Genomic DNA, 18,179 nt, shown 5'->3' with positions numbered 1-18,179 from the left:
CAGTAATATTCCAAGATTCAGGAAAGAAGGATGGAAAAATGAAAGGTAAAAGGTAACTGATGTAGCAGCGTAACAAATAAGGAAGAAGAATGTTTGAAGAAGCTTGTAATAATGAAAATATACAATTACCCCATTACTGATCCCACAACATCTAGGAAAGGGGAAGGAGAGTGGAGAAGGTAAGAAATGAAAGGGGCTGGGTAGCAAGAAGAATGTCCAGGGAGGCTTGTAGTAATGAAAGCATACAAGGGGTTGGAATGTTCCCTCCCCGTTGTGTGGTGGAGCAACGCGGGGCGGCGAACAGGCACAAAGAGATACACACACACAAGCTGGCCAAAAGAAAGATACAGGCAGAAAAGACCGTGAATATTTCTTTTGCATGTATTTAATTCTCTCTCTCTCTCTCTCTCTCTCTCTCTCTCTCTCTCTCTCTCTCTCTCTCTCTCTCTCTCTCTCTCTGCCGATATTTTTTTCTAGCTTCTGTTCTTTGTCCTCTCTTTCTTTCCTTCTTTCTTTCTTTATTTATTTATCTTCTTCTTCTCCTTCTTCTTCTTCAGTATCTTCGTCAACCTCTTCTTTATACTACTACATGTTCTTATTCAATCTCTCTCTCTCTCTCTCTCTCTCTCTCTCTCTCTCTCTCTCTCTCTCTCTCTCTCTCTCTCTCTCTCTCTCTCCATTGTTCACACTATTCACCACAGAAAGAATGGAAACTTTCCCGTTCAAAAATGGCATCACCGCAGCAGGGTCCAGGCGGCAGGTGGTCTGTGGATCCATGTAACATTTAACCCTCCAATCTTGAGAAAATATTGACATGCATATAAAAGTGACGTGATATTCCCCTAATGACGCAACTGTTTGTGTAGGACGGCGGAGAGTGCGGTCTGAGAGGCGGGAAGGAAGACTGAGTAATTAGTAATACCCCCTCGAAGGTGACTCTTGATTAATTTTTGTACTGCTGTTGCTTCTCCCTCCTCATGCAAGATAATTCTTATAATGTGGTGTGAGTTGGTTTTGGAATATGATTTGGCAAGACAGGACTTATATTTAGAGACGTACGTAATTGAGTTGTCGAAGTCTTTTGTTGTCTGTCGTTTTATTTTTGCTCATTAAAATCATCTTGGGTTTCTTAATTGCAGTAACTAGTGTCATGTTGCCATCAGCAGTCAAGGAGTAAGAATGTCGAAGGTTAGTGATATTGTGCGATTCTATTTATTGTCTAGCATATTGTCTTTATAAACGTGATTATTTTATGCAAGACTTGTTCCACCTTTGCATTCTCTTCCTCTTCCTCTTCAATTCATTACAATATAATAACTTTATAACTCCTGCTAATTGATCTTACGTGATTCCACTCAACAAAACTATAACTCCAACCACTAAAATGTCTTACACAAACACAACTCCACGAATCATTGTCGGTGGCTACATTCCCTACATTCAGCATTACATCCAAAACCTCAACGTGTACCATAACAATTTATCGAGCTTGAGGAGACGGACATAGCAATCAAAGGGTTAAACTTGTGTATCAAACTGATCAAATTGAACAGAGAGCGTGCGGTGCGGCCTCAAGAACACGAACACCATCAGACAGAGATGAAAACGTACTCTATGAAACAGGTGAAATAATAGGATTGAGTTTCAAGGCTCTCCGATCGCTTATAAAAAGAAAAACGGGGAAAGATAACTCTCTTAGCTCAACTTTCATGCCTTCCACCCAACCTAACCACAGTATAAGGGCCTGATTACACACATACGATGGGATTACGAAGGCCGCGATGCAAGAGAGCGGAGCGGGCTGTGCTAAGGTGCCTGTGGAGTACTGATTACAAGGTGCGCTAGGGTGAAATGAAACACGGACAAGATAGTCAAGGAAGTGCTCGTCTAGTCGGCGCACGCAGGCAATGTGGCGACCCGGGGAGTGGCTGCATGACCACACGTGTCCGCTGCTTATTCCCACATGACAGTCTGGGCCATTCCCTGCAAGGCGGACTCACGATTCTTGGCGTATGGTATTCGTGACTTACAACACACACAACCACCCATCCACCACACACGAGAGAGAGAGAGAGAGAGAGAGAGAGAGAGAGAGAGAGAGAGAGAGAGAGAGAGAGAGAGAGAGAGAGAGAGAGAGATAAAAGGGGTCAAGTAATGTTTGGTAAAGGTCAAACCAGACAAGCAAAGCAACACACAATTGGCACCAGGCACGCATAACAATGAGCATAACCAGGTTGGACGGGAGATGCGTGGGAAACTGGAGAGAACAGTGACTACTACTATCATGAGAGGCGGTAATGGAGACTTAACTACTTAATGTGAGTGATGGCTAACTATTGTGAATGATGACTAACTAGCATGTGAGGGATTATGTCTAGCTAAGTATGGTGATTTGGTGATTTAGCTAGTGTAATTTGTGATGCCTGACGAGCTGTAGGTTGGCAGGAGGAACAGAAGTGACAGATGGCGCCTGAAACTGACCGCTAAGGACGCCCTCTCAAGTGTTTATAGTCGTCCAGCGCACACAATAGACGCTAAAAAGCTCCTCTCCCCCTCTCTCTTCTTTCCTCTCTTCTTCCAACCCGGCAACCATCTCCCTCTCCTCCTCGTCCTCCTCTTCCTCCTTCTCCTCCTCCCACTCGTCGTTTTCTTACTCCTCCTTCACCACATCCTCTTTGTTTACTCATGAGTCGCCCAAACATACGAATTAACTCCAGCCAACGTTACGTAAGGAAGACTTAAGTAGTATTTGATTATTTGAAGAAGCATACAGGAAAAATATAAACGCCGCAATATTTCTAAGCGTGGATCTCTGTTTGTTGTGGCAGCAGAGGCACAGATGGGCTCCAGAAAAGGGGTTTAATTAATTCTATGGGAGGAGTATGTAAGTAAGCGTGTGAGGGTAATGCACTCACGCGTGGCGGTGTAAACATTGCATTTTTGTTTTGTCTCTGTAGCGGTCCCATTTTTTAAGTGTCTTATAAAAATGGTGTGTTACGGGTGGCTTGTCAAACACCTGCTACTATATACAAAATACATACGCACGTACAAACAGACAGATAGACACACACACACACACACACACACACACACACACACACGATTCAAGATTCATATCATAAGCAACATACCAAGAACGCACATACCAACAAACCACACCCACCTACCCACCCATATACCTACACACACACACACACACACACACACACACACACACGTCTGGTAGGTGTTTGTCTTCCGGGGAGTGATCGAGCAAACACATACAAGGGTTTTCTAATGTTCCTGACTTTCCTTGTTTACACAGTGACCGTCCTGCCTCCTTCTATTTCCCTCTCTCCTCCCCCTCCTCCTCCTCCTCCTTATACCTCCTCCCTCTCTCACGCTTCCAGTCCTGCCTGCCTTTCACTACACATTCTCCCATACCTTACATGTTAATTACCATCCTGACTTGCTTCTATAATGCATCCCATGTGTAATGTTCGTGAATATATGTCATTTGTTGCCATGTGTTATATTACTTGTGTCTATACTATTTTCATATGCTGCTTTTGTCTAGTATTTGTTCTGGTCTTGCTGGCTCTAATTCTGGTAAGGAAATGTAGTGTTTTGTAGGAAATTGTAGTGTATACGTGTGTGAATTAGTGTTTATTTTCTTTACTTCCTTTACAGGCTGTGATCGAGTGACTGAACACAGCTCTCACCACTACAGTACTGCCACCACCACGGCAAGGACCCTCACGATACTTTCTTGCATGCTCAGATCATATGCCTCACAAAAGCCGGCCGCCGACAATAACAACTAAGAAGCAGTTCATGCAACTTTTTCTTTTTCGACAACAGCGATACGAATTTGGCATATGAACTGAGATGCAACGCTGAACATTCCATCCACTTCGCCAAGCACAGTAACAGTACATGATATAAATGACTTTTGAAGGGATTATTATTGTTTATTAGTGCTATTTTTGTTTTTTGTTTTTCGAGCTAATCAGACAAAAGTACAGCATGGTTCTGTATGTTAGAGAATGTTTTAAGTTCTATGTACGGTTTATACTATTTTGTTGAAAGTAATGTCGCAAAACAAGGCGGCAGCGGGAGAGGAACAACCTGGCGAGGGCAGCAGTGAGTGTGCGGTGCCCTGCGTCGGTAGTCTCTTCGGAGACCAACCAAGGCATCCGGCTGCAGCTCGCTGGCGGTGGTGGTGGTGGCCCATCGACGAGTCCTCGGGTGAGAAGAAAGACACAAGCGAGGAAGTGACCAGGACTGCCAAGACACGCAACTTGAAGGAGTTAAAACAAGCCGGCAGGAAAAAGAAAAGGGAAGAAAAAATGCAGAAGAAAGTTATAAAGATGACTGAAATTATTGACAAGACGAACAGAAAACTTGTCGGAAAGCAAGTAAATCTACAAAAGTGTAAAAAAGAAAATGACAAAGCACCAACAAAGACGAACAAGGCGCGAGTCGAATTAAGAAATATGAAGACAGACCTTGAGAAAGTGACCACTAACACAAAACACGCGGCCAGAGTTCCCGTAACAAAACCAGCAAAAAGACCAGCCAATGCAAAAAGGCTGAGGCGGTTGAAGAAGGGGATGGCTTCGAGTACGCCTCAAACTCAGGAAAGTGGGGAAGACTCGCTCCTGCCGCCTTTATCAACAAAGAAAGAACTGAGAGGAGTGTTCACCATGCGCGTGGCTGTGCCTGTTCTCCTTGTCTTACATATGATCTTAGTGCAGGTGTTCGGGTACCTCATGTTCTATGCGTGAAAGCCACCACGAGTTTGCTACGCAGGAACACACACTAGCACAGTTACTATCACGTCCCACTGGGGGAAAAAAAGTACATAATGTCTATTTTTCCACTGTAGCGTAAATATGATGATTTCTACATTTGTATCGGTAATGATATTCAAATGAGGTTCAATTAAAGCTCGATCTGGACCTGATAAACATGCACTCTTACATATTGACAAATCACGAAGGGAAATTGGTTTGTAAAGTAACTGGGTACACAGGTAAGTAGGAAGGTAAGTACATAGGTATGTTAGTAAGTGAATTAAGTTGTAAGTAGTGCACGTAGGTGAGTGGAATAGATATGTATGTCAGAAGGTAAATTAAATAAATAGGTAAGTAGATGGGTAGGTAAGTAGGAAAGTAGGTAGGTGCATGAGGGATGAGTATGTCTGTAAGTAGGAAAAAGAGGTAAGTGGATGGGTAAGTAAGTGGGTAGGTAGGCAGACAGGTAGGTAGGTAGTAGGTTAGCTATATCAGTAGGTAATACTCGTACATAGGTAAGTGGGGTAGATAAGTAGGTAGATAGGTGAGTCATGATTTTTTGTCCTAATGGTGCTTACTCTGGCTATTTTTCTTTTTATCTCAGTTTTTTTCTGAACTCTGTCACTGTTACCTGGCTAATTCTTTTTAACTATGTCACTATTACCTGGTTATCCTTTATTTTTTTTTGACTCTGTTACCGTTACTTGGGTATTTATTTATTTTTTTAACTCTGTCACAGTTACCTGCCTAATTTTTCCATAAGACTTCTGGAATGTTTGACGCGAGCAGCTGCCTCACGAGCCGTGGCAGCTGCTTATATTACAAACTCTGCGCGGAGAGGAAATACAATGTTGCTGAAACTCCCGTCATGACAGAAACTTCCATCCTAAAATATTCAGAGTTTGTGATTAAATTAAGTCACAACAAACAACAAATGCTTCTGCTCCACAAGTTTTCCAGTTTATCTAAATAACAAACTGTTGCAACTAATTTGAGAATACTGCATACTGCCTATCATTTTCACTGCACACCTTGACGTCACTCACCTCACCCTATACACAATGATAACTCACCGTCATTTTTACACCTTCCCTATAATTGTCTCTACGTACCTCCTTTTTTCCGTCACATTAGCAGTTGTTCCGTCATATTAGCCTCTTCCTTTCTCCCTCTCTCTACACTCCGTCATACCAACACTCCCGTCACTGCATCACATCCGCCTGTTCCCTTCCCTTCTCCCCGTCACAGAAGCACACCCCAACCTGTCACTGCATCTCATTTAATTTTGCCTCTACCGTCCTCGCTCCACTGCTTCCCGTCACACCAGCACTCACGTCACAGCCACATCTGTCTCACTCCTCGCTCCTATACCCCACGTCACACCGGAAACTGGTGAAAACAAGAAAATAAGAAGGAAAAGGGAAGAAAGGTCTTAATTGCCAACTACCAAATAAGCTGAACACGTTAAGTGGAAAAGAGTTCCATTAGGGTTGGTTAATTTAGTATTGGAGACGTCCTGAGAGAATCTTTTGAAATAGTTCTTAACTCGTGCGAAAGGGGAAAACTGAAGCAGGCAGAGGACTCCAGAATTTACCAGTGAAAGGGAAGAAACAAGATACTGGTTTAACTGTCGCTGCAGCACGCGTAAGGTGAACATAAACATCGTGCAAGACATTCCTTCCCTTGGGGCGTTACTTCGAAGTCAGTTTCCAGGAGTCGCTCTTTTGCTGAGTAGTGCGGGCGGGCGATCAGGAGTCAAGGTTACAGGTTACATAGCACTCTGAGTCCCGGCTGGTGAAAAGGCTGTTTTTTATACTTTTTTGTTGTGTCTAGACCATGCGTGCTTCAGGCATTTTAGTCTGTTATCGACACGGACGGATCTTCCTTTTATAGCGGTGGTGTGTGATTTTTGTCGTGGTGAGGGATCCATGCTGCCTTGTGAGGTCGTGTGGGGAGATAAGGCGTAATGGTGGACATGGGGATGATTTTAACATACCCGGTGAGCGATAAAAACCCACAGCGGCGAGAATGCTGCTAAGACCGTTTTCGTGAAATAATAATAATAATAATAATAATAATAATAATAATAATAATAATAATAATGATAATAATAATAATAATAATAATAATAACAATACAATAAAAATGATAAGGGTAGAAGTAGTAGTAGTAGTAGCAGCAATATTACTTCTACTACTGCAACTACTACTGCTACTACTACTACTACTGCTAATGGTGATGAATATAACAATCAAAATTTCTGTTATTGTTTTCACGAGCATTATTGGCGCTCCATGAAAGACGAGGGTCCAGAGCACAAACACATTCCTCGCGTGCCGTGAAGAGCATCAACACGGACGAGGATGGACGAGTCAGCAGCCTTCCCCTCCAAACTCGTGTACTGTTTCCAGGAAGAGGCGGATGGAGCCTTTTGTTCTTTATTTTAGTATTATCCTTTTTATAACTCTTTAAGCTCCACCTTGCACGTGCCGAGTATTACCATCATCATCATCATCATCATTATAGTTAACAATGAGAAACAACAATAACGACAGCAAAAACAACAGCAACAACAACAACAGCAACGACAACAAAAACAACAGTACCGCTAACAACCGCCACAAAAGCGCTACAATTAATGGAGCATAAACTGCTGTGATTGCCCTGCTCACCTTTACTATTACAAGCAATGTCTTGCTCAATGTAGGTACAAAACCATCCTGTTTATCGTCATGTTCGTGGTTGTTCCGCGCCAGCTCTCTTAAGGACCCGCGCACCTCTGGACAAGCAGCTTTGATGCAGCGCCGCCAAACAAAGCCACGCGTCCACCTCACCGGAGACGTGACTTACTTATATCAGAGAACCATTCACCGCCCATGCACTGCCAGGCACCGCCCTGGTTAGTCCGCCGTATGGAATTGATTAAGAGGCTCAGAAAAGTGCGAGGATTGAACTGTCAGGAGACGATAGGAATCTTTTCCAGCTGAGGTCTGGGAGGAGGGTGTCTGGTTACGTCCATAGAAAACAATGTCGGCCCTACCTCCCGCCGTCTGGCCCGCCCCAGGTAGGTAGGTGGCGGCAAGTTTGGCGGCGGAGTGGCGGCGGCCGTGCTTAGGGCAGGTGAGGGTAGAGGTGATGCGTGGCGTACCGCCGCCTCGCCTGGCAAGGGGCTGGCTGGCGGGGGCGTCTGAGACATTAATTCTGGGACTGATATTGGTATGTTTCAAACTTCCCACTCTTTTCCCTTCCATCTCTCTCTCTCTCTCTCTCTCTCTCTCTCTCTCTCTCTCTCTCTCTCTCTCTCTCTCTCTCTCTCTCTCTCTCTCTTATTTCTCTGCCGCTATCTCCTCTTTCTTCTCCTCTTCCTCCTCTCCCACCTCCCTACCACCACAGCCTTCCTCTTACTTCTCTGCTACCATCTCTTGTTCCCATTCCTCCTCTTTCTTCTCTCCCACCACCACCACCACTACCATCACCGCAGCCTCCGCCTCCAACTCCACCTCCTCTTTCTCCGCCACAATCTCTTTCGTCTCGTTCTCGTCCTCGTTTTCCACTTCCTCCTTTTTCTTCCTCGTCCTACACCCATCAAGCTCGACCTCCGCATTGCTAACACAATTACCACCATCATGCCTTGTTAACACTGGCGGTACCTCTTTGTTATGATTTTCTACCTTTAGTTAAGTTTTTGGCTTCGAGTTGTGTTTCATTTTAATTGGTTTCCTTTGATTATTTGGAAGAAAGCTCCTGAGAGAGAGAGAGAGAGAGAGAGAGAGAGAGAGAGAGAGAGAGAGAGAGAGAGAGAGAGAGAGAGAGAGGGAGGGAGGGAGGGAGGGAGGGAGAATGATATGGGAGGGAGGAAGGTGGCGGGGTACCGAAGCGGGTGCCAGTGTCGTCACAACAAAGGTCTCGCGAGTGACGGGGAGTCTGTGGTCTCCAGTCAGACTTCGGGCGTCGGGGAGGAAGGATGTGTTGCTCTGCCCTCCGTCTCTCCCGCCACGTGGCCTGTCGTTCCGCGGCACAACACGTCCCCGTCAGTGGTCAACAGTTGCTAACTTGTCCTCTAGCTTATCAGTGTGTCTCTTGCTAGACTCATAGATTATACTGATACTACTGAGAGTTACATTGAACAGTGTGAAGGAAAAATGTGATGTTTCATAAATGTGCGGCGAAGTATGACTTACCTTTAATCGATCTGAATTCTGATGTGTTTATTCCGGAAAGGATCGCCACAAACATTATATTGACAGAAAGGCCAATCCGTCAAGGGCAGGTGAAGGACTCATCAAAGTGCTGTTTGGGCCATTATCCCTCCCCGAGCAAAACTAATAAATCCTGTACCAGCTGCGTCCCAGCAGGTGGTGCTGCAAGATTAACTTTACGTAGGTGAAAAGGGTGCGTTTCCACGTCACCGCCAACTACCAGCTGTGAGCCAAGGATTGCATTAAGGAGCCGCTGAGAGAAAGGAAAGAGAGGAGTGAGCGCAGTAACGAGGAAGAAAAAGAGGGAAAAGGCCGAGAAGAAAGACGAGGCGTCATTAGGAGAATGGCGGAAAGACTGAAAGTTCTGCTGCTGGTGGTGACGGTGATGGTGGTGAAGGGCGTCGTCAGTGAGCTCCGTGAAGGACAGTAAGTACCCATTGGGCAGCAGCAGCAGCAGCAGCAGTGGCTATGAACGTGGTCAGATTTTTTTTTTTTTTTCGTTTTTTCAGATAGATAAGAAGTCTGGATGAAGAAATGTATATAGAATTCTGGAAACAATTTAGACTATCTATTACCTTTCATAGAACACACACACACACCATCGCTCTCTAGTGGTTTGTTGTAACGCCCTCTCCTATCAAATGTGAAGCAGAAGTTACATAAGAACATAAGAAATAAGGGAAGCTGCAAGAAGCCATCAGGCCTACACGTGGCAGCTCCTGTATGAAATATACCTACCTATTTCTACCTATCATTCCCATCCATAAATCCGTCTAATCTTCTATTAAAGCTCTCTAATGTCTTAGCACTAACAACTTGACTACTGAGTCCGTTCCATTCATCTACCACTCTATTTGAGAACCAATTTCTTCCTATCTCTTTTTTAAACCTAAATTTTTCAAGCTTGAACCCGTTATTTCTTGTTCTGTCTTGGTTACTGATCCTAAGAATTTTTGCTTACGTCCTCCTTGTTATAACCTTTATACCACTCAAAGACTTCTATCAGGTCCCCTCTTAACCTACGTCTCTCTAAAGAATGTAAATTTAACAGTTTCAATCTCGCCTCGTAAGGAATACTTCTCATCCCCTGGATCCTTTTAGTCATTCTCCTTTGTACTGATTCTAATAGACTTAAATCATTCCTGTAATGTAGGCACCAGAAATGCACAGCTTAGTCTAGATGAAATCTGACCAGCGCCAAATACATCTTTAATATTACTTCGGGTCTTCTACTTTTAACACTCCTAAAAATGAATGCTAATACCCTATTTGCCCTGTTTCTGGCCTCTATCCATTGCTTTCTTAGATGGAGTTCAGAGCTCAATATAACTCCTAAATATTTTTCGTACCCTGCACCTACCAGAGTTTCGTTGTTTATTGTGTGTATATTGTGTGGGTTTCCTCTACCTACGCTAAGTACTTTGCATTTAGTTTTCGAGCCCACTCAGGTCGCAAAGGTTTCCCCTGATGAGCGAGCAGTTACTGTTCTCCTCCACCAAAAAAACATAAGGTGCGTGGCGCGTGAAAGGTCACTGCCTTGCACTGCCTTGCTCATAGATCAGACTACATGAGCCTTACGTCTTCACAGAACGGGGATGTACAGCTGGCGATCACGAGTTCCGAAAGTAATTATTAATACTGTGGTGAACTGCACACAAACACATACATACATACATACATGCATGCATACACACACACACACACACACACACACACACACACACAGTAACGAAACGCTTGGGTATCATTTTCCCCGCAAAAGTAATAAAGGCAAAAGGCTGCACAAACACACACACACACACACACACACACACACACACACACACACACACGCGCGCGCTTGTTAATCCCGAGGGAAATCGCCTGGAAAGGTCATCTGTTAATCGGTGACGAAAAGAAAACAACAAAATCCATTTAATAATATACTTCCGCCGCCCATGTTATAATCCCACTGATATTTTAAGAGGAAAAGATGAACTGGTAAACATTAAACTCTTTCGTGTCTCCCCTTGATTAGTCTGGAACATGAAGACATTAATGAAATTGAACTTGAACTCCCCGGATTGCAAGAGGGACACCAGCGCCATTGTGGTGGTTTACAGCAACGGGTGTGTGTGGACGGCGGCTATTGTGGCGTTGGGGGAATTGGAGAGCCACTGCCTTGTATAGTAGGAACGAGGGTATGTCTCAATAGCAAGGACTCAGCTGGAGCGGAGGTCAAGGTGCTGTAAGATTAAAGCTGGCAGTGTATTGGTTCAAGATGACTCTGATGTAAAGTGAGCGGCGAGGACCGGATATTACTGCGCTTTCTTGGATCTGTTATTATCACAGTGAATAGGATATGAAGAGGTAGTAATATGATATAATTTTGGCCATCTGACTCCTACTGGCATCACTTATCTCATAACGAGACTTTCAGGAACGTTGTCTGTTGATGACTGAGAGCAGTTCAACGTGGGCTTTCATTTACAGTCCATAAGGTGACGATACTAGTAATAACAATATAATAGCGTAGGAGTGAAATATGACAGAATAATATATACTAGTCTTTGGTACAATTATACATGTTACTACTTTCGCATCTGTTCAAAGCTCTGTCGTCTCACAGTTACATAAAAAATATACGTATGGATGTGGCATGGCTTTCCCTAACTCAATAAATGAAGACATCCTTTCAATCTCTGATGTCTCTCTATTACCTGACGAATGAAAGTATGAATGTGGAGTTTTCTGGTTTTCTCTGGCACGGTAACTCAAATCATTACATCTTTTCAGAATTCTAGTGCCTCGCTATTACTTTATGATTGCAAGAATGAATGTGACACAATTTTCTTTGACACAATTGCACACATCAATACGAACGTTTCTTCAAAACTCTGTTGACTCGGCAAGAAACTATAAAATATAAACACTGCAAGCTGAGTCAAGAACACGCCCAGTCAAGGTCACGAGCTCAAGGTCGCTTCAAAATATATTTTTCCTTAGTTCATTCTCTCTTCTGTCACTTGTCACGAAAAAAAAAAACGAACACGTGAAATTTGGCCGCTTCGTTCTTGTACCTTTTCACCACTTGCCAGGAAAAAAAAAAAAAAAGCAGTGAGGTTCTGTAGCTTTTGTTCTGGTCGTCACTATTCTCAAAGACCTCGTCAAGTGGTTCTCATCAGCGGAGAAGACACATGTTACACGCACAACACGACGCTCGAGTAGGTGAGCGTCTATTTATACGCCGCGGAGGGTACCTGGTCCGCGGGTACAACGCACTGCTCTGCTTGCTTCCCTCCCGCCTCCTCCTCCTCCTCCTCCTCCTCCTTGAGATCTCAGTCACTGCAGTTTGTTGCCAGCAGCGCCAGACCTTTCCTACTCTTCTAATTACCAAGGAGTAATTGCACAAGGGAGGAGATCCGGTAACTACATTTTGTGGAGTCAGATTACATGATTACCTTGCAATTGCGTGATAAGTGACAGGCATAAGTACGAGTACAGAGTTTACTGCCGCCACAAAAGGGGAAGAAGAATAAATGCTGTTAAGAAATATTTCACCAAAGTATCATCATCATCATCATAAATGGAAGACTTGTCCCTGATAACACGCAATCTGACCGTCCTCCTTCCCCCACCTTCTCCCTCTCTCTCTCTCTCTCTCTCTTTGACACACGCACGCACGTTTCCCCCCCATTTAGTCGAGGAGTTTGCGTGTGTGTCTTGCTATAAATACCTGCAGTGGTCGTGAAAGTTAATATACACGTGTTGGTAATGGCGGTGAGGTAAATGAGAGTAGGTGTTGCTTTTGCTTCTGCTGGTGTTGTTGTTGTTGTTGTTGTTATTGATGGTGGTAGTGATAGTCGTGGTGGTGGTGGTGGTGGAAGCATACGTGTCTGGTAGTGATGGTGGTTATGATTGTGGTGGTGTGGTGGTTACTATGATGATTTACGGCTGTCGTGTTGATTATGGTGGTGGTGATTTGTGGTAGTGGTGTTAATTGGGGTGGTGGTTTGCAGTGGTGTTTATTTCCTTTTTTTTTTCTTTTTATGGTGGTGGTGGTGGTGGTGGTAGGGATCTTTTAATCTCCTAGCCGTCTATTTCACTCTAACATAAATGAACTCTTGAAAGCACACAGACCCGCCTCCCCCCCTTCTCTCTCTCTCTCTCTCTCTCTCTCTCTCTCTCTCTCTCTCTCTCTCTCTCTCTCTCTCTCTCTCTCTCCACCCATCCCCCTTAATTTTAACTTCCCTCCTTTCAAGACTCCGAGGAATTCACCAAGAATGGACAGATATTTTGTGGCCTAGAAAGCCTTTGAATCGCCTATAGAGACACAAGTTTGCGGGGGAAGAGACGGAGGAGTGTGGATGCCTGACGGAATTACTAATACGAATGGATGGATGTAATCTAGAAAGCTCTCGTGGCGTCCATATAGACAGACAGTTGGAAGGGGAGACAGTGTGGCTGCCTGACGGGCCTCACGCTGGTTAGGACAAGATTTACCGCCTCTTTATCGACCAGAAGGAGGTGAGGTGAGGGCGGCTAGAGGGTTACGAGACAGCCGTTTTTACAATAACCTATAAATCCCAATAAAATCCTCCTAGTCATGGTCCTTCTCCCATTCCACCTTCTGCTCCTCCTCCACTCGCCATTCCAAAGGCTTCCATTAACGCCACTACGACCTTTAAGAAAGCATCATTATTTAGTTTTTTTTTTTATGTTTTTTTTTTTTCCTGTAATTTTCTATTCTCGTAAGTCGGTATCTTAGATTCTTCTCATTAAAGTTGCTGGTAGATAAGTTCCTAGTATTATTAATCATTCTTACCCTTTCCTGTTCCTTAGATTAACAAGACTTGAGTGTCGTATTCTTAATCATCTTGGACTCTCAGCGGGGCTAGTTTCTGATGCCACAGATATTACTAGTCACGGTCTCACGATGTTTTTTTTCTCGTTGATAATACAGAATGCTCATTAAACTATCACTACAGTCATGAAACCATTCTTGAAAATTGCTATAACTTCCACTACAGCTTGTTAAAAGTAGTAGAGGAAAGACACCGAAACATTTGATAATACGAGCTTGAAAATGTACGCCAAGGCAGAGTCGCCTCATGATCGTCAGCCGCTCCCTCCTCGTCAGTAAAACGAAACGATAAAAATCTAACTTGCAGTGTCCTTTTTTCTATTTCCAGTCAGTGAAAAACACATCCGCTACCCTAAATTTAATCAATGGACGCCCTGCATTTAGTTAATTCAGTTGCAGGCGGGTGATATTTTCCTATCGATTTATTCACCCCTAGGTTTACGACGAGTATATCTGCTGGTGTAAATCTAGTCACAGAAGTATTGGATTTACTGGGGAGTAGACACACACACACACACGCACACACACACAGAGGCCGCGCCGCCCCTATCTTCACGTCCTGACAGGCGCCCATTAGTGGTGGGCGCGCCGGTGGCCTCAGCGTCCGTCCCTCAGCGAGACTCACACGGCGACGGGCAGCGACATCCCACCCGTGTAAACCATCGAATAAACAACGCCCATTAGATCACCGGCTCTGTTTGCCTGCCGTTCGCTACACGCCACTAATTGCTTCAGAATGAGCAGTGTGTTGTTCAGTGCACTGTAAGCCTTGACACAATTACACTATAAACACATCCTGGTGACATTATCAGACGGAACTCAACTTTTCTCGAATACATCTCCATTCCGACCGTATATTTCCTGACATGTCATATTGTTATCTTATTCTACATTATTTACAGGTTTATGTAGCGGTTTTTTGTTTCATGCTCAGAGAAAGAGAAAAATAAATAGCTTAATGATAAAACATAGCTTTGATTCTTTTGGCGTGAATACAAAGGATTACAAAGAATGACAAACAGCAACATTCCCTTAGTTCCTTAGCTCATTCATCGTCAACGGGCACAAGAAACTCCAAGCCACTTTATATACATGATCAATAAGCAAAGCATATATTACATGACACCGACTTAATGCAACAATTCGACAAAGAAAACGAATTATGAGGCACACGCTCCACCATCGCTCTGACATCTCTCTGAAAAGCAGCCAACCAGCCACACCGTTTCTCGCGATTCATTCTCGCTTGGTCATGGCTACCGCTCACGCTGCCTTCCTACTTTATACCCACTGTGATAATGCTCTTTGCTCTGTCCTCTCCACTCAACAGCGGTCACCATCTTCACGCCATTCGGAGAGACACCATTCCTCGCACCCTCCTTCCCTACAGCATCTATGTCGTATCAAGATCGATCACCGGACATTCACAACACTTCTCGTGGCCACTAGATGCTGACCGCCGCCTGGATGGACCCTCAGGTTCTAGGATTACGGCCCTCTTGCTCTTTAGATCCTTCCTCGGCTTCCTCAACCGTATATGGATGACTCGTTCTCCTCCTCGTATCTCTTTTTCTTTCAAGAGGATTTTCCTTTTAGAGGCTATATGTGGTGCCCAAGGACGTGCGAAATCAGACCCGCCAGATCCAGCGGCACGCCGTACTAATGGCAGGTTTTGATGCTCCCTCTTCATTCTAGACTTCTGATTTGATTTATATAAAGAAGGGAGACTTGAGGGAGACTTCAGAGGGCATTTCGCATACAAGGAGGCGAGGTACGGTAGTCTCAAGCAGCTTTCCTCTCGATTGGCATAAAGGGGAGTTGAAAGGACTAATTGTCACGGTGAAGAGAAGTGAATATGCTGAGTGAGATAGAGGACAAAAGCACTGCAGGGCGACAGGAAGTAAGGGGAACGCTATAAAGGAGAGAGAGAGAGAGAGAGAGAGAGAGAGAGAGAGAGAGAGAGAGAGAGAGAGAGAGAGAGAGAGAGAGAGAGAGAGAGAGAGAGGGAGAAGAGGAGGAAGATAATACGAGGGATGATAAAAGGAATTGCAGAGAAAAAAAAAAAAACAGAAACGTGACAAGGATTAACTAGGTATGAGGCAAGAGGACATGTAACCACGCAACAGGGAATGAGAAAAAGGTGAGAGAAAAAATACATTCACAGGGTGCAGAGGGACACCAGAGTGAAAGCGAAGAGAAAGAAAAACACGAAGGATTAGCGATTTCTCCCTTTGTGGTGGTGGGGAGAGAGAGGAGGAGGAGAAGGAGGAAGAGAAGGGTCAGATTGCCTCTCACCAACCTGCAACACGATCCCCGCACACACATTTGCATTTCAGCACTTGGTTTCCCCTTCCGCCGCGCCATCGACACTAGTGCTCTCAGGATAAAGCATTTTTAGCCCACCGGTATCTTCACGCCACCCGGTGCCTCGCGTCCTTTCATCCTGGCGAAGCTCCCGGTAAACAGTCTGTCCATTGAAAGCGAAAGAACGTGTCGGATTCTTTGTCTGTGAATCTCCCAGTGACGGCGGCGTGTGAGGCAGAGACAAGCGGGCCACTTTGCGCCGTGACCGTATCGCTCCTGCCCAGACAGAAAGAAAAGATCCAAGGCCTGGTTCTCATCAATACGCAAATAAGCCGTGAATTCCTCGCTTTGTGCTCGATCAGAGGGGCCTTGAGCGTATCCCACAGGGAATATCATGAACGAAAAACCTCGGCTATTTTAATATCTAAATAGAAGATCGATACCAAAAAGATAAAAAAGGAAACAGTAGCTCATTTCACTTCTGGTGATGGCCACGAAAATAATGTACAATAACAGAAAGCATGATATCCTGACTCACAGAAACTGTAATGGCCATTTTTTTTTTTTTAATGAAAATAGTAGTATGAAAAATCACACAGAAAATGTAAAAAGAGAACACGCCAAGTCCTCGCAGGAAACGTAATATAAGAAGTGCAGCATTATGAGTTTTCATAAGAGATATGGATGTCTGAAAAATATGAAAGATAATGTAATGGTTTGCTTTACTTTTATGAACTGTCAGTCTATACCTGTCGAACTGTTCGTGATTTTCGAGATACCAGTAGTTTTAACATACACACACACACACACACACACACACACACACACACACATGAAGCGCCGAGACAAGCTAGACATAGCGTCTGGAGGTGGTGGGCGGAGACGGCGGCCGGGGACAGCACCAGGTCACCACGCTTCAAGGCATCACACTAACGAACCAAATAACTCCAGGGAAAAGGAAACGTCGTGTCCGATAAGGAAAAAAACAATTACGAGCAACACACTCGTCACTTTCTTCACTTATAACACGAGCTTGTATCCTCTCCATTCCAATTCTCCTTAACTTCGTTCCTCGTGTTTTTCCCCTTCTGGCGCCGTGACAAGCCCAGGCAGGGAGACGAAGCGAGGCCATTCTTACTTTTACACTGATCGGGGTATGCTGGACTGGCAGCTCCCGTTGTGAAAGCCTTACCAGCTCATCTGTCTTTCTGTCTTGCCATCGGAACATTCATACACGTCTCCGTATCTACGAGTGTCTGTATGCATGTCAGCTGCCACCAGAGAAGTGTTTTATCGTTTTACGAACGTTTGAAATTGTTACGTGTATAGAATGAGTAAATGTTTGTCTGTCTGTATGTCTGTCTCCTTTGTGTATGGTATATTCCTTCTTGTTTCTCGGAAAGGGGGGAGGAGAGAGAGAGAGAGAGAGAGAGAGAGAGAGAGAGAGAGAGAGAGAGAGAGAGAGAGAGAGAGAGAGAGAGAGAGAGAGAGAGAGAGAGAGAGAGAATAAAAAAAACGAAAGGAACAGACAAATAAAGAAAGGGAAAGGGCACATGTATCACAGCGGTGTGGTGAAAAATTACTCAGATCATTAAGTCAGTTATGGTAATAAAAGAAATGGGAGACAAATAAAGGTCATATTAGATTCAACATAATTTATACTCATAGAGTGGTGGTCGGCGCCTTTTGTGTCACCTCGAGGTCGTGTTTCTGCAGTGCCGTGTCATGATGGTGGAAATATAACAGCTGGCGGTGGTTGGAAGGAATGTTCTGGTGGTTATCTAAATAAGGAGTCCCGAAAGATGTTCTCGTCTAGTCAGTAGCTGTGCTGTTATGAAGGTTCCCATGTTGTGGCACGCGCAGGTATGTACCACGACTCAGATAAAAAAAAAGACAGTTCACGGAAAATGAATATAATGCAGGAGGAAATGACTATAAAGACATAGCTTAACCTACTAACAAAAATTTATATCGTACAGGAACATGAATTATTACTTTTTATTTTTCCCTGTCAAAAAATTTCAGACATATTTTTAGTGACATTTTTCTAGTATTTTT

General features: G+C 44.2%; 1 protein-coding gene across 3 annotated transcripts in view; it reads left to right on the top strand.

Annotated features, from left to right (window-relative positions):
• The first annotated feature begins 8,702 nt into the window (after positions 1-8,702).
• The window catches only part of LOC135114077 (multiple epidermal growth factor-like domains protein 6), a 165,474-nt gene continuing 155,997 nt past the window's right edge, over positions 8,703-18,179 (top strand). For 2 of the 3 annotated variants that reach the window (XM_064029758.1, XM_064029756.1), the window contains exon 1: positions 8,704-9,400. In XM_064029758.1, the coding sequence (XP_063885828.1) occupies positions 9,318-9,400 (83 nt within the window). In that variant the 5' untranslated portion in view covers positions 8,704-9,317. Of the gene's footprint in view, positions 9,401-18,179 lie in introns of all 3 variants that reach the window. The other variant, XM_064029757.1, reaches the window with a different exon arrangement.

Source organism: Scylla paramamosain, chromosome 27 (assembly GCF_035594125.1).
Source record: "Scylla paramamosain isolate STU-SP2022 chromosome 27, ASM3559412v1, whole genome shotgun sequence".
NCBI classification, from domain to species: Eukaryota; Metazoa; Arthropoda; class Malacostraca; order Decapoda; family Portunidae; genus Scylla; species Scylla paramamosain.
The sequence above is the reverse complement of the archived record's forward strand: the minus strand, read 5'-3'. Positions and strand labels throughout refer to the sequence as shown.